The sequence below is a fragment of the Oncorhynchus kisutch genome, linkage group LG6, assembly GCF_002021735.2.
Source record: "Oncorhynchus kisutch isolate 150728-3 linkage group LG6, Okis_V2, whole genome shotgun sequence".
Taxonomy (NCBI): domain Eukaryota; kingdom Metazoa; phylum Chordata; class Actinopteri; order Salmoniformes; family Salmonidae; genus Oncorhynchus; species Oncorhynchus kisutch.
This window is the reverse complement of record NC_034179.2, coordinates 81,439,494-81,461,139: the sequence shown is the minus strand read 5'-3', so window position 1 is coordinate 81,461,139 and position 21,646 is coordinate 81,439,494. Positions and strand designations below refer to the sequence as shown.

General features: G+C 43.0%; 2 protein-coding genes across 5 annotated transcripts in view; both read left to right on the top strand.

Moving 5' to 3' along the window:
- Positions 1-342: 342 nt before the first annotated feature.
- LOC109898715 (nucleobindin-2) lies at positions 343-10,793 on the top strand. Of its 2 annotated transcripts, none has more exons than XM_031827876.1 (13): positions 343-578; positions 1,361-1,493; positions 1,574-1,681; positions 2,804-2,936; positions 3,018-3,121; positions 7,661-7,846; positions 7,964-8,054; positions 8,134-8,192; positions 8,272-8,364; positions 8,573-8,662; positions 8,742-8,915; positions 9,078-9,192; positions 9,313-10,793. In XM_031827876.1, the coding sequence occupies exons 1-13, from the start codon at positions 565-567 to the stop codon at positions 9,399-9,401; spliced, it is 1,389 nt and encodes a 462-aa protein (XP_031683736.1). In that variant the 5' UTR covers positions 343-564; the 3' UTR covers positions 9,402-10,793. The 2 variants fall into 2 exon arrangements, with proteins under 2 accessions (XP_031683736.1, XP_031683737.1); XM_031827877.1 differs by having other exon boundaries at positions 424-854.
- An 8,076-nt stretch (positions 10,794-18,869) lies between these two features.
- The window catches only part of LOC109897635 (liprin-alpha-3), a 37,624-nt gene continuing 34,847 nt past the window's right edge, over positions 18,870-21,646 (top strand). For 2 of the 3 annotated variants that reach the window (XM_031827874.1, XM_031827873.1), the window contains exon 1: positions 18,872-19,148. The gene's annotated coding sequence lies outside the window, so the exon portion shown is untranslated. Of the gene's footprint in view, positions 19,149-21,646 lie in introns of all 3 variants that reach the window. The other variant, XM_031827875.1, reaches the window with a different exon arrangement.

The following is a 21,646-nucleotide window of genomic DNA, read 5'->3' as shown; positions in this document are numbered from 1 at the left end:
TTCTCTTTATATGTGATGTGTGTGATGGACAAACACCCTTATGGAAATAAGACACCCTTACAATGTAAATGAAATACAATTTCACTTATTTATGTATTACCTTATTTAACTTCAAAACAATAACTGTACTTCGCATATGTGGGTGTTTTTCATAAGATCAGGAAGACGTAAAGGAAATGTACGTTTTTCTGTATTGGAACGAGACCAAAGATGATCTATTATATTGACAAGACTGACCATTCTAACAACGGAAACATATGTCATCAATGATGGAAGGCAGGAGAAATCAGGTGAGACCATTTTAGCCAATGAGAGGGTAGATAAGCGTGTGACCAACAGGCTAAGTTGTTTTTCTCTAAGTTGCCGGAATGCCACGTGAATCCACTTATATAAGTATATTTGTAACCGCCTAAACATTACACAACTTCTATTCGATTTCGACACCCTCCATGCAAAAAAAGGCTTATCTCACGCGGACATATTTTGGGCGCAGTAAATCCTCTCGCTTCACCTCTTTCCCCACTGACGAGACCACTGAACTACAGTTTATTAAGAACGGACGGGATGGGGACGCTGAGGTATAATAATGCCGCGTTCATGTGAAAGTCGGAACTATGAAACACGAAACTGGCAAACTAGAAAATGTCCTAGTTCCGAATAGTAGATGAACGCGTTATAAGAACGGACGCGACCCATACGATCGGTCACACACACAGTCGCTTCTTTTTGACGTAATTTTTGGCTGCGACGCAAAAATCTTTATTTATTTTTATTTCGGAAAGCTCTTGTTGAAGGAAGTAACGTTAGCTGGCTAATACAACGGGCAATAATTAGCTACGGATTAACAAGTAACGGTAAGCGAGAATCCCCCATGTCACAACGAGTGTACATAATACTACATTTGGCCTGTTGGCGTTGCCATATGTTTTCTAGAGGGTTTCGCACATTTAATATGAATGGGGGATGCAAGATGGATGGAAGCCTCTCTCTCTCGTCCGTAGCTAGCTAGCTAGCTAGCTTGCTGTTGTTCAGAGGGCGGTAGTGTCTTTGCTGTTGCGTGTTGTTGCGCTTTCTACTGAAAATATTTATATTGTCACGCGAAATCAGAGCGTAGACCATTCATTCAGCGAGGTTTCGCGATAGCCCACAGTGCGTCACTAGCCCACAGTATCTGATGGTCAGTCTGCCAGTTCCCATATAATGTCCATGCAACAGGATACGCCTCCTGTGATGTGCCTCTGTCTGTCAGATGTCAGCCGTCAAACATCATTCAGTTGGTGTTCAGTACCAAATGACAGATAGCTGAATATGTCTGAATATATAATTGACATAGACAGAGCATATATGTTCATACTTGCAGGAGGATGAACCTGGATCCTTGCTGGCTGCTGCTCCTATCCATGTCTCTGGAGGTTTGGTCAGTGCCCCTCGACCGCAATGCAACCCCCCAGGAAGCACAGCCTCCTCAGGAGGACAAACAGGAGGATAATGTGGTACGCCTTTGTTGTCTGTGTGTGTGTTGTCTGTGTGTGTATCCATGTGTGATGTGTGTGTGGTTGCCTGTCCGTTGCAGGACACAGGCCTATACTATGACCGGTATCTGAGAGAGGTGATTGAGGTGCTGGAGACAGATCCCCACTTCAGAGAGAAACTCCAGACTGCCAACACAGAGGACATCAAGGTCTGTGTCTCTCTCTCTTTCTCTCTCTTGTCTTGTATTTTCTGACCTTAGTAGTTTTTCAAAGTATTAACTCACTATAAGTATTAACCCCTCACCTCCTTGTGTAGTACCTATGATGTTACACAAGTCATCTATAGTAGGGATTGGCACGGGTTATTTGAATATCTGAATGGATGTTAGTATTCGATTACTTAATGGTCTATTTTAACAATGAAAATGCTCGGTCTAAAATTTCATAAAAGTATCTATGTGACATTGCTACATAGCCTACAAGGATAGACCATTACATTAAACATTTTAATAACACAACAGTTTTATGACAGTTTTTATGAGTGCGGCCCATAAAAAAAGATGCCCCGGTAGCCTTCACACGTGTAGCTTGTTGTTATTGTTGGTCAATCAAAGCGATGTTACAGTCGGAGGCTCAATGTGTAGTAAAGGAAGTGGGAGATTTCTAATCGATGCAAAATATAATAAAAATTACAGAATATAGTTGGCTAAATGAGAAGGAGTAGACTACAATGATCAACCAACAGGTAGGCTGTTGTTTCATATGAATGGAGTTGTCGTAGACAATTACGAGGAGTGCCTCAATTAGCCTTTCTACTTTAGCTAGCTAGCTGACTAACTTACCTAGCTACAGTAGCCAGCTAGCTTCTTTACAATGATTATGTTCAGTCAAGACCGGTACTACCAGATGGTATGATAGATAACTTGTTGCTGCCATAGGTTTTCTAACTAGCACGAGTCGGTTTGTCTACTTTTTCTCTCTCCCTCTGTGCCTCACACACTGGCCCCTGCTCCTCTCACACCTCACTTACCCTTCTGCTGAAACGCGTAGGGTACCGTTTTCTTTAAAAAATGTATTTCTACAATCCAGATATCTGAAAAAATATCATATTTGTATAGTGAAATAATTTCAAATGCCCATCCCTAATCTATAGTGTATATACTGTATGTTGAGTATGTGTAAATTCTTTGTCTATACATTCTGTCTGTATTCTGTCTATGTTCTGTTTATTGTGGCAGCATCACTGGGTCAAGTTCCTGGTACATGTACAGTAAATGTCCTGCCGAATAAAGGTGAATCTATGTGTCTGACTGACTGTCCATCTTCTTCAGAATGGTCGTCTCAGTAAGGAGCTGGACCTTGTGGGGCACCATGTTAGAACTCGTCTGGATGAGCTGAAGAGACAGGAGGTGTCTCGCCTCAGGATGCTGCTCAAAGCCAAACTGGACAGCACCAACACACAGAGTGAGGGTTTCTAAAGGCCTGGAAGACCAAGATCATATATGTTTTCTCAGTCACTTGTTAAAACCCCTGTTTATCCCCAAGGTTTACAGATGGACCATGCCTCTCTGTTGAAGCAGTTTGAACACCTGGATCCACACAATCAGAACACCTTTGAGGCCAAAGACCTTGAGCTGCTCATCTCAACGGTAATGCAGTGAGCATAGAGTCCAGGGCCTGTATGTGTAGGTGCAGATCTAGGATCAGTTTAGCCTTTTCAAATAAAATTTTATTGGTACAAATACACATATTTATTGTGTGCACACATATTTATCAGATGTTATTGCTGGTGTAGTGAAATGCTTGTGTTCCTAGCTCCAACAGTGCAGTAGTATCTAACAATACACAACAATACACACAAATCTAAAAGTAAAAGAAGGGAATGAAGAAATATATAAATATTAGGACGAGCAATGTCGGAGTGGCATTGACTAAAATACCATAGAATAGAATACAGTATCTGCATATGAGATGAGTAAAGCAGTATGTAAACATTATTAAAGTGACTAGTGTTCCATTATTAAAGTGGGCAGTTATTCCATGTCTATGTATGTAGAGCAGCAGCCTCTAAGGTGCAGGGTTGAGTAACCGGGTGGTAGCTGGCTAGTGATGGCTATTTAACAGTCTGATGGCCTTGAGATAGAAGTCTCTCAGTCCCAGCTTTGATGCACCTGTACTGACCCCGCCTTCTGGATGATAGCAGGGTGAACAGGCAGTGGCTCAGGTGGTTGATGTCCTTTTTGGCCTTCCTGTGACATCGGGTGCTGTAGGTGTCCTGGAGGGCAGGAAGTGTGCCCCCGGTGATGCGTTGTGCAGACCGCACCACCCTCTGAAGAGCCCTGCGGTTGCGGGCGGAGAAGTTGCCATACCAAGGGGTGAAACAGCCCGACAGGATGCTCTCAATTGTCCATCTGTAAAAGTTTGAGTGTCTTAGGGGCCAAGCCGAATTTCTTCAGCTTCCTGAGGTTGAAGAGCAGTTGTTGCTCCTTCTTCACCACACTGTGTGGGTGGATCATTTCAGATTGTCAGTGATGTGTTCGCCGAGGAACTTGAGGGTACTATGGTGTTGAACGCATTCTTCTGTAGGTATTCCTGGTGTCCAGATGGGATAGGGCAGTGCGATGGCGATTGCATCGTCTGTGGATCTATTGGGATGGTATGTCAATTGAAGTGGGTCTAGGGTGTCAGGTAGCGGTGATATGATCCTTAACTAGCCTCTCAAAGCACTTCATGATGACAGAAGTGAGTGCTACGGGGAAATAGTCATTTAGTTCAGTTACCTTTGCTTTCTTGGGTACAGGAACAATGGTGGACATCTTGAAGGAAGTGGGGTCAGCAGACTGGGATAGGGAGAGATGGAATATGTCTGTAAACACTCCAGACAGCTGGTCTGCACTTGCTCTGAGGACACTTCTAGGGATGCCTTCTGGGCTGGCATTCTTGCGAGGGTTACCACGCTTAAATGTCTTACTCACATCAGCCACAGAGAATGAGAGCCTACAGTCCTTGAAATCCGGCCGTGTTGGTGGCATTGTTATCCTCAAAGCGGACAAAGAAGGTGTTTAGTTTGTCCGGGAGCAAGACGTCGGTGTCCGCGACGTGGCTGGTTTTCCCTTTGTAATCTGTGATTGTTTGTAGACCCAGCCACATACGTCTCGTGTCTGAGCCATTGAATTGTGACTCCACTTTGTCTCTGTACTGACGTTTTGCCTGTTTGATTGCCTTACGGAGAAAATAACTACACTGTTTGTATTCGACTATATTCCCAGCCACCTTGCCATGGTTAAATGCAGTGGTTCGCGCTTTCAGTTTTGTGCGACTAATGCCATCTATCCACGGTTTCTGGTTTGGGTAGGTTTTAATAGTCAGTGGGAATAACATCCTCTATACACTTCCTGTTGAATTCAGTCACCGTGTCTTTGTATACGTCAATGTTATTCTGAGGTTAGCCAGAACGTATCCCAGTCCGCTTGATCAAAACAATCTTAAAGCATGGATTCCGATTGGTCAGACCAGCGTTGACTAGACCTTAGCATGGGTACTTCCTGTTTGAGTCTGCCTATAGGAAGGGAGGAGCAAAATGCAGTCGTGATCTTATTTGCCTGAAGGGAGGGTGGGGGAGGGCCTTGTAGGCATTTCGAAAGAGTTGCAGTGGTCGAGTGTTTTATCAGAGCGAGTACGACAGTCAATGTCTTGATAGAACTTCAGTAGCATTTTCCTCAAATTTGCGTTGTTAGAATCCCCAGCTACAATAAATGTAGTCTCAGGATATGTGGTTTCCAGTTTGCATAAAGTCCAGTGTAGTTCCTTGAGGGCTGTCGTGGTATTGGCTTGAGGTGGAATATACATGGCTGTCACTGGAACTGGAGAATTCTCTTGGGAGGTAAAACGGTCGGCATTTGAAGTATTCTAGGTCGGGTGAACAAAAGGACTTGAGTTCCTGTATGTTATCACAATCACACCATGAGTAGTTAATCATGAAACATACATCACCACCCTTCTTCCCTGGGAGTTCTTTATTCCTGTCTGCGCAATGTACTGAGAATCCAGCTGGCTGTATGGACGGGGACAGTATATCCCGAGAGAGCCATGATTCCGTGAGTCAGAGTATGTTACAGTCCCTGATGACTCTCTGGAGGGGGATCCTTGCCCTGAGCTCATCTACTTTATTGTCCAGAGACTGAATATTAGCGAGTAATATACTTGGAAGCGGTGGAGGGTGTGCAAGCCTCCTGAGTATTCGGGAAAGTCGTATTCCTGGTCGTAATGTTGGTGAGTTACCGCCGCTCTGATTTCCAAAAGTTATTTCCGGCTGTATGTAATAACACAAAAAATGTTCTGGGCTAATAATGTAAGAAATAACACACGAAAAACGAAATACGGCAAAGTTGCTTAAGCAGATCTGCCAAGTTTGTCTGTCGGCGCCATCTTTTATCATAATTAATGCGATTATATTGGGTGCTAATCCTAGATCAGTATTCCTACTCCAGAATGCGTTATGAATACGGGCCCTGATTCTTATCTACTTGTATCATAACACTGGTGTTGATGTACTTCATTATCCCCTCGTCCTTGTCCTCTGCCTCCCTGCTAGGCCAATGTACTTTAGTATCCCCCTCATCCTTGTCCTCTGCCTCCCTGCTAGGCCCGATGTACATCAGTTTCCCCCTTGTCCTCTGTCTCCCTGCTAGGCCAATGTACAGTACCAGTCAAAAGTTTGGACACACTTACTCATTCAATGGTTTTTCTTTATTTTCTACTATTTTCTACATTGTAGAATAACAGTGAAGACATCAAGACTATAAAATAGCACATATGGAATCATGTAGCCACCAAAAAACTGTTAAACAAATCAAAATATTTTAGATTCTTCAAAGTAGCCACCATTTTCCTTGATGACAGCTTTGCACACTCTTGGCATTCTCTCAACCAGCTTCATGAGGAATGGTTTTCCAACAGTCTTGAAGGAGTTCCCACATATGCTGAGCATTTGTTGGCTGCTTTCCCTTCACTCTATGGTCCAACTCATCCCAAACCATCTCAATTGGGTTGAGGTCGGGTGATTGTGGAGGCCAGGTCATCTGATGCAGCATTCCATCACTCCTTCTTGGTCAAATAGCCCTTACACAGCCTGGAGGTGTGTTTCGGGTCATTGTCCTGTTGAAAAACAAATGATAGTCCCACTAAGCGCAGACCAAATGGGAGGGCGTATCGCTGCAGAATGCTGTGCTAGCCATGCTGGTTAAGTGTGCCTTGAATTCTAAATAAATCACAGACTGTGTCACCAGCAATGCACCATCACACCACCTCCTCCATGCTTCACAGTGGGAACCACACATGCAGAGATCTTCTGTTCACCTACTCTGGGTCTCACAAAGACATGGCGGTTGGAACCAAAAATCTACAATTTGTACTCATCAGACCAAAGGACAGATTTCCACCGGTCTAAAGTCCATTGCTCATGTTTCTTGGCCCAAGCAAGTCTCTTCTTTTTGGTGTCCTTTGGTAGTGGTTTCTTTGCAGCAATTTGACCATTTATGCCTAATTCCCGCAGTCTCCTCTGAACAGTTGATGTTGAGATGTGTCTGTTACTTGAACTCTGAAACATTTATTTGGGCTGCAATCTGAGGTGCAGTTAATGCTAATGAATTTATCCTCTGCAGCAGAGGTAACTCTGGGTCTTCCTTTCCTGTGGCGGTCCTCATGACAGCCAGTTTCATCATAGTACTTGATGGTTTTTCCGACTGCACTTGAAGAAACGTTCATAGTTCTTGAGATGTTCCAGATTGACTGACCTTAATGTCTTAAGGTAATGATGGACTGTTGTTTTCTCTTTGCTCAAATGCATTAAGAAAGAAAGAAAGAAATTCCACAAATTAACTTTTAACAAGGCACACCAGTTAATTGAAATGCATTCCAGGTGACTACCTCATGAAGCTGGTTGAGAGAATGCCAAGAGTGTGCAAAGCTGTCATCAAGGCAAAGGGTGGCTACTTTGAAAAATCTCATACATTTTGATTTGTTTATCACTTTGTGGTCACTACATGATTCCATATGTGTTATTTCATAGTTTGTCTTCACTATTATTGTACATTGTAGAAATAAATTAAGGAGTAGGTGTATCCAAAATGTTGATTGGTACTGTACATCAGTATCTCCCTCATCCTTGTCTGCTGTCTCCCTGCTAGGCCACTAAAGACCTAGAGAACTACGATGCAGAGAGACATGATGAGTTCAAACGCTATGAGATGCTGAAGGAGCATGAGAGACGGGAGTACCTCAAGGGTCTGGATCAGGAGAAGAGAGAGAAGGAGGAGAAGAGGATGGAGGAGCTGAAGGATAAACACCGCAAGCACCCCAAGGTCAACGCTCCGGTGAGAGAGAAAGACGGAGAGAGCGAGTAAGATGGAAGGAATGCTTTTTGTATGTGAGACCAGTAGAATGGAATCTCTCTCTTTTCTCTCTCCCTCTCTTTTCTATCTCTCGCACAGGGCAGTGTAGCTCAACTGCGTGAGGTATGGGAGGAGACTGATGGACTGGACCCAACAGAGTTTAACCCAAAGACCTTCTTCAAACTGCATGGTCAGTTAAGCTGCACTCTACTATTACATGATGATGACGTTTGTATGTGTTCAAATAATGTTTATTTTCCTCCTTGTAGATGCGAATGGAGATGGTGTTTTAGATGAGCAGGAACTAGAGGCCCTCTTTGCCAAAGAGGTAACGCACATTCCCCTCGTGTGTGTGTGTGTGTGTCCGTGTGGTATAGTAACAGCTCTCTCCTGCCCTCTACCACCAGCTGGAGAAGGTCTACGACCCAAAGAATGAGGAGGATGATATGATGGAGATGGAGGAAGAGAGGCTAAGGATGAGGGAGCATGTCATGAAGAACGTTAGTATTGTTTGGATTTCTGTCCTCTGTTTTAATCCTCCATTCCTGTTTTTCCTTGTTTCTGTGTCTTTATCCCTCTCTCCTCTCTCTCTCTGTTCACCTCTCATCCTTTCACTCTGTCTGTTTAGCTCTCATCCGTTCACTCTCTGTTCACCTCTCATCCGTTCACTCTCTGTCTGTTATCTATTACTTTTTTCTGTTTTGACAGGTGGACATCAATCAAGATCGACTCGTCAGCCTGGAAGAGTTCCTTAAATCAACAGACAAGAAAGAGTTCAATAACCCTAAAGAATGGGATGTAAGTGAGTGAGAGACGTTGGGTCATTTTATAGTTTGTGTTTTGAGTCATGTCAGACTCGTCTTCCCCATCCCTCCAGACTTTAGATGACACCAAGCCGGTGTTTACAGAGGCTGAGCTCCAGCGGTTTGAGGCGGAGCTGCGGACCAAGGAGGAGGAGCTCGGTAAGAGGGCGGAGTCTCTTCGTCAGGAGCAGGATCTGCTGAAGGAGAGGGGCAAGGCCCTGGAGGCCCAGAGACGAGAGTACCAACAGGTAGACAACCACCACTTACTCTGCACAGTGGTATGGAGGATAGCCATACTATGAATAGCCAAATACTGCAGAATAAGCCATACTGTCACTATAGCGATTATATCTTCAATGAAATATGAAACTATGAGTTTATATGATGAAATGTTTGTCTGATTCTGTCAGGCAGTGCTAGAGATGTCTCAGAGGAAGGAGAAACAGGCAGTGGAGGGGCAGCCTCCTACGGGTCCTAACGGAGAACTACAGTTCCACCAAGAGATGCAGAAACTGGAAGATCAAGGTAAACGAGATAGACAAGATAAAAAGGGCAGGGATGGAGTGAGTTGGGGACATTTTTGCTTTTGTCTCCTCTGAGGGGTTCTTTCAGTAATGGAATGTTCTCTCTGGCGCTCTCATTCAGGTGCTAAAGCTCCTGTTGAACAAGAAGTCCAAGAGGCCCAGAATAACCTGCCTGCAGAACCACCACAGAACCTGCCCATACACACCTAATGCAGCACCCTGATACACATAGGGTTGCAATGGGAGGGTATATTATGGGAATCTTTCTAAGTTTACCAGTAAACTACCAGAATTTTTGTAACTTTCAAGGAATATATGGAATTTTATCAGATGACATCTAGTGTCTTTTTTTGGTACTTAAGATTATCACAGGTGTTTGTGAGCATGGTTACATGCGTACCATAATTAGATTTTGTTTAAAACATTTACATGCTTTGCAAGAAGAACAATTTCCCTAATAATCCCAGTAGTCTGAAATCAGGCTACTGATGAGACTTCAGATAAATTCCGAAAATCAGCCATCTAAAAGAATGTTCGACTACATTGGCCAAACTTTTTTGCAAAACCTTTTTGATTCTGAGTTGGGACATATAAAGTTTGTATGTGAAAACAATTTCTAATATGCATACTTTTGTTTTTCCAAATTCACGCATAAGAGGGAGTCTTGCGCTACCTGTGCTGGCGCAAATCAAATACACAGCTAGAATGCAGTAATTTTGAAAGATTGCCTAGAAAACCAGGTGTTTTAATCGGTGTATGCTTACTTAGATTTTGACCGTACGCCGATTCAAGATAAGCAGAGTAAGGTGTTCACGTGACTATTTCCATGCTTGGCCTACTGCCATAATCAGTTTAATATCAAATTATTAGTGTGCATGTAAACATACTCATGAATTATCTCTGGCCCTCTGTGTGGCCTTATCAGATGTAAAATCTATACAATAATTCAATGAGATGACAAAGCTGTAAAAGACCCTAAATATAAACCATCAACGTAGTGAATGTCATTGATGTTTAATATGAGTGTTTCAGAATAAAATACCCTTTGTTTATTTTACACACACTTTTTTTTATTTTACTATGTCAATATGTCTTTGTTGTAAATATTTGGGGGTCAAACTGGTGGCAGTTGTGAAAAAATACAATAGTTTGTGGAGTGAATTGAAAACAATGCAATTGTTGATGCTTTTCCAAAATTATTTAGGTTATTTTTCTCTTGAACCATATAGTCTATCCACTAGAAACTCATGGACATTATGGTCACAGATGTAAATATATATATACTATATATGAATATTTTTTTTTTGTTCAGGTATAAATCACCAAAGTTACCATAGATTACCTGTTATTTACCAAAATTACAGAGGATTCCAGTAACTTTGGTAAAATAGTGGTAGCTGTGCAACCCTAAATACACACACGCTCTCGCAGGAACACATCTCTTTCACTGACACACATATCCAGATGGGTACAGCAGATGACATCATACAGCACGAGCGCACAACCCCAGTCAGTCAAGCACATCGTATCGTCCCCTGGCACAGTCCCGGTGTTCACCTATCTCTGTGGTTTACATTTGATCTCAATAAATTATTAAACTCACTGGACCTAGCCGCCTTCATTTTTAAATTCTCTGTCTATAGATATTCTGCCCTTATGTTGTCTGTGTTTTGATTACCTAGCTTACTATTTCCACTGTTTTCCCCCAAATGTCAAATTTCTGATTTGTGACCGCTAACCCTTTCCCAGATGAGGTACATTGTTTGAATATTTAATTCCCAATCCCTTCTGCCTTCACACTCCTAGTTGACCTTTGACCTCTCCTGCCAGTAACTAATTTGTCTATTGGTCACTGGGATCTTGCATGCTTCTGTACATTGTTGTTATTCCAGCCTTGTCCCTTCTGTCATCACCCTTCTTATTTGAAATGTATTTTAAACATTGTTGTAGTAATGAATCCCTTCAGTGTCTCTGTACTGTGCTCTCTCTTTTACTCTGCTGTTGTCCAGTGGTATGGTTCCCTGGGGAGTATGTGCTGATTGTTGTTCTCTCCCATGGAATGGGTCCCCTGGCACACAGTGCATTCCTACCCTGCATTCCACTCACCCCCTGACCTCAATGATGACCTCACTGCCCCTTCTTTCTTGTCACTGCTCAGGGATGGACATATCTGTGTGTTTAGCAACATCTGCACTCATTTTTCTTCAAAATGTTATCTTTTTTATTCTCAGTCTGGTAGTAGGTGAGACAAGTATGTGACAAAATGAAGGAGAGACAGATGGATGTAATCTCAAGTTATGAGCAACATAAGTTCTATATGTGACCATTTTGAACATCTATATGGTTGGAAAACATGCAGTACCAGAGCAACACAGCAGATGATGGTGGACACTGTTCAAACTGAGTGTCCCTCACACAGATTTATGTAACTGTCTTTCCTTTTTATCTATTAAGGAATCATCTTTCAGCTTTGATATTTACAGCACCTCGCCTCCGTCTTGGAGTTTTTTTTTTTGGGGGGGGGGTACTTCATGAGTTGGTTATGGAAGTGACCTGTGTTACCTTGTTCTTATGTGTCTAATGTCCATAGCCTGAGGCACATCACCCCCTCTGTTCTCATGTTAATTCTCTGGATAGAACAACTGACTGTCTCTCTGCCTGTGACCTTAGGAACCACCAATGAACCCCACTGGGGCGGCAGGGTAGCCTAGTGGTTAGAGCGTTGGACTAGTAACCGGAAGGTTCAAACCCCCGAGCTGACATGGTACAAATCTGTCGTTCTGCCCCTGAACAGGCAGTTAACCCACTGTTCCTAGGCCGTCATTGAAAATAAGAATTTGTTCTTAACTGACTTGCCTGGTTAAATAAAGGTTAAAAAAAGAAGGAAATGATACCATTATGGAATGATCCGAGTATTAGATATAGTGCTGATGCTGCTGACACATGTCTTCTTCACCACCATCTCCAGATCAGAGAGACTCACATTTTCAACCTCTCCCTGTCTGAGTCTGTAATACCAACATGTTTCAAGCAGACCACCATAGTCCCTGTGCCCAAGAACACTAAGATAACATGCCTAAATGACTACCGACACGTAGCACTCACGTCTGTAGCCACGAAATGCTTTAAAAGGCTGGTCATGGCTCACATCAACACCATTATCCCAGAAACCCTAGACCCACTCCAATTTGCATACCTCCCAAACAGATCCACAGATGATCCAATCTCTATTGCGCTCCACACTGCCCTTTCCCACCTGGACAAAAGGAACACCTATGTGAGAATACTATTCATTGACTACAGCTCAGTGTTCAACACCATAGTGCCCTCAAAGCTCATCACTAAGCTAAGGACTCTGGGAATAAACACCTTCCTTTGCAACTGGATCCTGGACTTCCTGACGGGCCGACCCCAGGTGGTGAGGGTAGGTACAGTGCCTTGCGAAAGTATTCGGCCCCCTTGAACTTTGCGACCTTTTGCCACATTTCAGGCTTCAAACATAAAGATATAAAACTGTATTTTTTTGTGAAGAATCAACAACAAGTGGGACACAATCATGAAGTGGAACGACATTTATTGGATATTTCAAACTTTTTTAACAAATCAAAAACTGAAAAATTGGGCGTGCAAAATTATTCAGCCCCCTTAAGTTAATACTTTGTAGCGCCACCTTTTGCTGCGATTACAGCTGTAAGTCGCTTGGGGTATGTCTCTATCAGTTTTGCACATCGAGAGACTGACATTTTTTCCCATTCCTCCTAGCAAAACAGCTTGAGCTCAGTGGGGTTGGATGGAGAGTATTTGTGAACAGCAGTTTTCAGTTCTTTCCACAGATTCTCGATTGGATTCAGGTCTGGACTTTGACTTGGCCATTCTAACACCTGGATATGTTTATTTTTGAACCATTCCATTGTAGATTTTGCTTTATGTTTTGGCTCATTGTCTTGTTGGAAGACAAATCTCCGTCCCAGTCTCAGGTCTTTTGCAGACTCCATCAGGTTTTCTTCCAGAATGGTCCTGTATTTGGCTCCATCCATCTTCCCATCAATTTTAACCATCTTCCCTGTCCCTGCTGAAGAAAAGCAGGCCCAAACCATGATGCTACCACCACCATGTTTGACAGTGGGGATGGTGTGTTCAGGGTGATGAGCTGTGTTTATTTTACGCCAAACATAACGTTTTGCATTGTTGCCAAAAAGTTCAATTTTGGTTTCATCTGACCAGAGCACCTTCTTCCACATGTTTGGTGTGTCTCCCAGGTGGCTTGTGGCAAACTTTAAACAACACTTTTTATGGATATCTTTAAGAAATGGCTTTCTTCTTGCCACTCTTCCATAAAGGCCAGATTTGTGCAATATACGACTGATTGTTGTCCTATGGACAGAGTCTCCCACCTCAGCTGTAGATCTCTGCAGTTCATCCAGAGTGATCATGGGCCTCTTGGCTGCATCTCTGATCAGTCTTCTCCTTGTATGAGCTGAAAGTTTAGAGGGACGGCCAGGTCTTGGTAGATTTGCAGTGGTCTGATACTCCTTCCATTTCAATATTATCGCTTGCACAGTGCTCCTTGGGATGTTTAAAGCTTGGGAAATCATTTTGTATCCAAATCCGGCTTTAAACTTCTTCACAACAGTATCTCGGACCTGCCTGGTGTGTTCCTTGTTCTTTATGATGCTCTCTGCGCTTTTAACGGACCTCTGAGACTATCACAGTGCAGGTGCATTTATACGGAGACTTGATTACACACAGGTGGATTGTATTTATCATCATTAGTCATTTAGGTCAACATTGGATCATTCAGAGATCCTCACTGAACTTCTGGAGAGAGTTTGCTGCACTGAAGGTAAAGGGGCTGAATAATTTTGCACGCCCAATTTTTCAGTTTTTGATTTGTTAAAAAAGTTTGAAATATCCAAAAATGTCGTTCCACTTCATGATTGTGTCCCACTTGTTGTTGATTCTTCACAAAAAAATACAGTTTTATATCTTTATGTTTGAAGCCTGAAATGTGGCAAAAGGTCGCAAAGTTCAAGGGGGCCGAATATTTTCGCAAGGCACTGTAAATAACACATCCGCCACACTGATCCTCAACACTGGGGCTCCTCAGGGGTCTGTGCTCAGTCCCCTCCTGTACTCCCTGTTCACTCATGACTGCACGGCCAGGCACGACTCCAACACCATCATTAAGTTTGCTGATGACACAACAGTGTAGGGAGGAGGTCAGAGACCTGACTGTGGTGCCAGGACAACAACCTCTCCCTCGACGTGATCAAGACAAAGGAGATGATTGTGGACTACAGGAAAAGGAGGACCGAGCATGCCCCCCATTCTCATCGAAAGGGCTGTCGTGGAGCAGATTGAGAGCTTCAAGTTCCTTGGCGTCCACATCACCAACAAACTAACATGGTCCAAGCACACCAAGACAGCCGTGAAGAGGGCACGACAAAACCTATTCCCCCTCAGGAGACTGAAAAGATTTGGCATGGGTCCCCAGATCTTCAAAAGGTTTTACAGCTACACTATCGAGAGCATCCTGACGGGTTGCATCACTGCCTGGTATGGCAACTGCTCGGCCTCCGACCGCAAGGCACTACAGAGGGTAGTGCGTACAGACCAGTACATCACCGAAGCCAAGCTTCTTGCCATCCAGGACCTCTATACCAAGTGATGTCAGGAAGGCCCTAAAAATTGTCAAAGATTCCAGCCACCCTAGTTATAGACTGTTCTCTCTGCTACCGCATGACAAGTGGTACCAGGGCACCGGTACTAGGTCCAAGAGGCTTCTAAACAGCTTCTACCTCCAAGCCATAAGACTCCTGAACATCTAATCAAATGGCTACCCAGACTATTTGCATTCCCCCCTCTTATACGCTGCTAGGTCCAAGAGGCTTCTAAACAGCTTCTACCTCCAAGCCATAAGACTCCTGAACATCTAATCAAATGGCTACCCAGACTATTTGCATTCCCCCCTCTTATACGCTGCTGCTACTCTCTGTATCTTTAAGAAATGGCTTTCTTCTTGCCACTCTTCCATAAAGGCCAGATTTGTGCAATATACGACTGATTGTTGTCCTATGGACAGAGTCTCCCACCTCAGCTGTAGATCTCTGCAGTTCATCCAGAGTGATCATGGGCCTCTTGGCTGCATCTCTGATCAGTCTTCTCCTTGTATGAGCTGAAAGTTTAGAGGGACGGCCAGGTCTTGGTAGATTTGCAGTGGTCTGATACTCCTTCCATTTCAATATTATCGCTTGCACAGTGCTCCTTGGGATGTTTAAAGCTTGGGAAATCATTTTGTATCCAAATCCGGCTTTAAACTTCTTCACAACAGTATCTCGGACCTGCCTGGTGTGTTCCTTGTTCTTTATGATGCTCTCTGCGCTTTTAACGGACCTCTGAGACTATCACAGTGCAGGTGCATTTATACGGAGACTTGATTACACACAGGTGGATTGTATTTATCATCATTAGTCATTTAGGTCAACATTGGATCATTCAGAGATCCTCACTGAACTTCTGGAGAGAGTTTGCTGCACTGAAGGTAAAGGGGCTGAATAATTTTGCACGCCCAATTTTTCAGTTTTTGATTTGTTAAAAAAGTTTGAAATATCCAAAAATGTCGTTCCACTTCATGATTGTGTCCCACTTGTTGTTGATTCTTCACAAAAAAATACAGTTTTATATCTTTATGTTTGAAGCCTGAAATGTGGCAAAAGGTCGCAAAGTTCAAGGGGGCCGAATATTTTCGCAAGGCACTGTAAATAACACATCCGCCACACTGATCCTCAACACTGGGGCTCCTCAGGGGTCTGTGCTCAGTCCCCTCCTGTACTCCCTGTTCACTCATGACTGCACGGCCAGGCACGACTCCAACACCATCATTAAGTTTGCTGATGACACAACAGTGTAGGGAGGAGGTCAGAGACCTGACTGTGGTGCCAGGACAACAACCTCTCCCTCGACGTGATCAAGACAAAGGAGATGATTGTGGACTACAGGAAAAGGAGGACCGAGCATGCCCCCCATTCTCATCGAAAGGGCTGTCGTGGAGCAGATTGAGAGCTTCAAGTTCCTTGGCGTCCACATCACCAACAAACTAACATGGTCCAAGCACACCAAGACAGCCGTGAAGAGGGCACGACAAAACCTATTCCCCCTCAGGAGACTGAAAAGATTTGGCATGGGTCCCCAGATCTTCAAAAGGTTTTACAGCTACACTATCGAGAGCATCCTGACGGGTTGCATCACTGCCTGGTATGGCAACTGCTCGGCCTCCGACCGCAAGGCACTACAGAGGGTAGTGCGTACAGACCAGTACATCACCGAAGCCAAGCTTCTTGCCATCCAGGACCTCTATACCAAGTGATGTCAGGAAGGCCCTAAAAATTGTCAAAGATTCCAGCCACCCTAGTTATAGACTGTTCTCTCTGCTACCGCATGACAAGTGGTACCAGGGCACCGGTACTAGGTCCAAGAGGCTTCTAAACAGCTTCTACCTCCAAGCCATAAGACTCCTGAACATCTAATCAAATGGCTACCCAGACTATTTGCATTCCCCCCTCTTATACGCTGCTGCTACTCTCTGTTATTATTTATGCATAGTCACTTTAATAACTCTACCTAAATGTACATATTACCTCAATTATCTCGACACTGGTGCCCCGCACATTGACTCTATACCGGTACCCCCTTGTATATAGCCTAGCTACTGATCTTTACTGTGGCTCTTCAATTATTTGTTATTCTTATCGTTTTCTTTTTTTTAGGTATTTTCTTAAAACTGCATTGTTGGTTAAGGGCTTGTAAGTAAGCATTTCACTGTAAAGTCTACGCCTGTTGTATTTGGTGCATGTTTTGTATTTATTTTTTATTTGTAATTAGGCCATGGTGCAGTATCCATATTAACCTGCAGAGGGAGACATTGAGTCAGTGCAGAAACAGCACAAATGTGGAAAGATATGGACACAGAGTTCTTTCTGTCATTAGCCTCACTCTCCTATTGAGAGCTTTGTAGAAAAACACCCATACCTTTGGGCTGTTTACCAAACCAATATGCCTACAGATCAATACAATGTAATTATGTCCAGTTCTTCACTTTAATCCTGCAGATGGGCTGTTAGACATTGTGCTGAGCTTTCACTAATAGACCTTTTTCAGATAAAGGTAGTTTAAAAAGGACATACATTTTCCAATTCACAGTGTGTGGGTGAACTTCTCATCTGGTCTGGTGTCTTCTGAGAGGAGGCATCAGTGTCAGTCAGTCCTCTCCCTGCAACAGCAAGGTATAGGACAGAGAGTTGCCGAAACCTGGTATGTCATATGTGTCCTATCCATTGTCACTATCTGCACACTGTGGAATCTCAGAGAGCAAGTCTCTGGAATAATAACAGTATTTGTGATTTGGCATGAGTTGGACGAGGGATTTAAATGTTGATAATGGGCAGATCAAGTATCTTTTCAATAAGGCCTTTGGCCAAAGAGTGTTGGATTACGAATGTATCTTAAGGAAAGAAGAGAAAGGGCATCATGGGAGACAGGGACTGAGGATCTGTTTGGCTCTCTATGAGGTCAGACTGCTGCCACCTCTGGTCTGACCCTGACCTTAGTCTGACCTGGGAAGGAGAGAGGGAGAGAGAGGGGTGTGCATGTTTTATATGATAAACTATGCAATGGACACACTTTTCTGTCTGACAAGTATTGTTCTTGACATCACATCTGTACTTATCTGAAGTGGGACCTGCAGATTTACTCAGACTATTGACACATTCATTCTACTAAAGGAAATATTATTGCCTATTTGAATGCTCTCTCTGTGCATTACAATGACATCATCCTCTAAGAGAAAATTACGTCATCCCTTCCGTGACCCTTCTTACCGCCCCAACCAATTGAGCTGAAACCAATTTCATTTTTTCTATTGGCTCTGCCAGTTCCAGGAAACGCCTTCTCTTGCCTTCGGTTGGTTGAAGTGTAACCGATGCCCTGTGGTGATTGGTGTCACCTGCACATCTGTCTGTGCGTCCGACCATGAGAAGAATACAGAGGTGGAGATGACTAGCGGGTAATTTGGTTTTGACATTTATAGACGATTTGCATTTCTGTAGAAATACGTTCAAAATCCATGATATACACAGTTGAACTGAGAAAGATCTGAAAATAACACATTATTTTATCATAAACCATATTTAGGCCTAAACATTTAACGACCAAACTCTGCACAACAAAACATTACATGGTGAAATATGTTGAAGACAAAAATGAATATTTGTGATATACATAGTTTATTATGGGGGGTCACGGTCAAAAAGCCAGTATGAGCAATAGGTGAGTTTTGAGCTGTGAATGACGCAGTTCTCATACTAGACACCAGAGGGGGAGAATGTTTCAGTGTAGCCTACAATATGAGGCTGTAGAAGTTATTAGTCCTTCTCTGATTTATGTTTGTCAATGTAAAATCAATGTAAAATGTCAATGTAAAATGAAATCACGACTGTGCCACGACTGTGCCCTCATGATTGTGTGTGCGCGCGCTCGATAGCATGATCAATTAATTGTATAGCTCCACGTGCGTGAGCGGGCGCGTGAGAGCTGCGAGTTTGTTTCTTTAAGACCCAGCACCTTTTTATCCGAGAGAGGGAGGGAGGGATGGATGGAGAGAATGAGGAGAGAGATAAAGAAGAGAGAGAGAACGACGGGGGGTGTCTATGGTGAGGTGTAACGTCGCTCGCGCCCAGTGCCATCGTTTACATGTGTGAGAAGGGAGAGGGGAGGGGGTTGTCTATGGTGAGGTGTCACGTCGCTCGCGCCCAGTGCCATCGTTTACATGTGTGAGAAGGGAGAGGGGAGTGGGTTGCTTGCTGGAAACTGGGTTTTCACGGCGATACGACTTTTAACCGCGAGATGCCCGGATGGGGTAAATGGGAATCATGTATTTTTTTGCTTTCGACGATGACAAGGGTGAGATAAGATTATGAATACAACATTGGTATCTGACATTTAATTAATGTTGTGAGATGGAGCTGTGCATGATCTGCCAGCTGTTTTTGAGGATGGAGAGGGGGCGAGGCGGTGGGGTGTAACGCCTAACATTGGGTGTAACGGGATGCTTCATTGCCTACAATATAATTGGGGCATTTAAGTATAGAATAATGCATAATCTTTCATTTGTGCGTATAGCCTTTATTTCGTTTGCAGAATTATTTGCATAGAGGCCATTGGAAGGAAATCGGACGGGAAGAGGCTATAGGCTACATTACATCTTCTGTTTTATTTTATTCACGTCGCATTTCTGTTGTGACTGTGGTTTTAATTTATTAGGCCTAACATAGACCCTTCTCGCTAAATATATTTTCAGATTGTAACATACATGACAATGTGAGACAGAGGTTATTATGAGACAGAGATATATTCCCTTCTACAGACTACACATAGTCCATAATTACAATTATGACAATTTAAATTCAAATACGTTATGATTCTGCCCCGCATAAATACATGTCTGTCTGTCTATCTCTGTAGACTATTAAGGGATACATCCGGCTCGTTTATTTTACCCATGATCCCCCTACTGAACGAGATGGTCAGGCTAAGGCTACAGCGTAACCCTCCATGACTCTCATTTCCGTGTATAACGCGCATCCATGATTAGCATTATGACTAATCGGCTGTATGGATAAGAGCAGAGACCGATGGATACATAGCTTCAGACAGACGTGTGCAATGGAGTAGGTTGCCGTGGATGCTGGACAGACGTAATGCAATAGGCTCCAACTATGTATTCTCCTGATAAGTCGTTGTGGTGGAACAGAGATAGGTGTGTGTGTGTTTGATGTCCAATGAATGTGTGAAGTGTGTGTGTGAGAGAGAGATGAGAGAGAGGTTGATTAGACATGCATGTGGAGGATTTTTTTTTCTTCATCAAGTCAAATGCTTTCATTGTGCAATACATAGGCTACTGTAGGTGTCTTAATTGTCTGGTCTGCTCTGTAAACAGCTGCTTCCAACTGGCTATGACAGATTTGATTTAGTCATTATCATCTGGTTTTGTGTCTGTGCTGGCCACCCAATCATCTCACCTGGTCCACCCACATCTCAGAAAAGGGGTTCTCCACTACCTCCTCTTCCGGCCTGGATTGTCTTTATGATGTTGGTTACTAACAAACTGTTCTCTAAAACCTGTTGCATTATTAGTAGAGGTTGACCGATTATGATTTTTCAATGCCGATGCCGATTATTGGAGGACCAAAAAAGCCGATACCGATTAATCGGCCAATTTTTAAAATGTATTTGTAATAATGACAATTACAACAATACTGAATGAACACTTATTTTAACTTAATATAATACATCAATAAAATCAATTAAGCCTCAAATAAATAATGAAACATGTTCAATTTGGTTTAAATAATGCAAAAACAAAGTGTTGGAGAAGAAAGTAAAAGTGAAATATGTGCCATGTAAGAAAGCTAACGTTTAAGTTCCTTGCTCACAACATGAGCACATATGAAAGCTGGTGGTTCCTTTTAACAAGAGTCTTCAATTTTCCCAGGTAAGAAGTCTTAGGTTGTAGTTATTATAGGAATTATAGGACTATTTCTCTCTATACCATTTGTATTTCATTAACCTTTGACTATTGGATGTTCTTATAGGCACTTTAGTATTGCCAGTGTAACAGTATAGCTTCCGTCCCTCTCCTCGCTCCTCCCTGGGCTTGAACCAGGAACACAACGACAACAGCCACCCTCGAAGCAGTGTTACCCATGCAGAGCAAGGGGAACAACCATTCCAAGTCTCAGAGTGTGTGATGTTTGAAACGCTATTAGCGCGCACCCAGCTAACTAGCTAGCCATTTCACATCGGTTACACCAGCTTAACCGCGGGAGTTGATAGGCTTGAAGTCATAAACAGCGCAATGCTTGACGCACAACGAAGAGCTGCTGGCAAAACGCACAAAAGTGCTGTTTGAATGAATGCTTACGAGCCTGCTGCTGCCTACCATCGCTCAGTCAGACTGCTCTATGTAATCATATACTTAATTATAACATAATAACACACAGAAATACAAGCCTTAGGTCATTAATATGGTCGAATCCGGAAACTATCATCTCAAAAACAAAACGTTTATTCTTTCAGTGAAATACGGAACCGTTCCATATTTTATCTAAGGGGTGGCATCCATTAGTCTAAATATTCCTGTTACATTGCACAACCTTCAATGTTATGTCATAATTATGTAAAATTCTGGCAAATTAGTTGGCCCAAACTGTTGCATATTGACTGACTCTGCGTGCAATGAACGCAAGAGAAGTGACACAATTTTACCTGGTTAATATTGCCTGCTAACCTGGATTTCTTTTAGCTAAATATGCAGGTTTAAAAAATATACTTCTGTGTATTGATTTTAAGAAAGGCATTGATGTTTATGGTTAGGTACACATTGGAGCAATGATACGCAC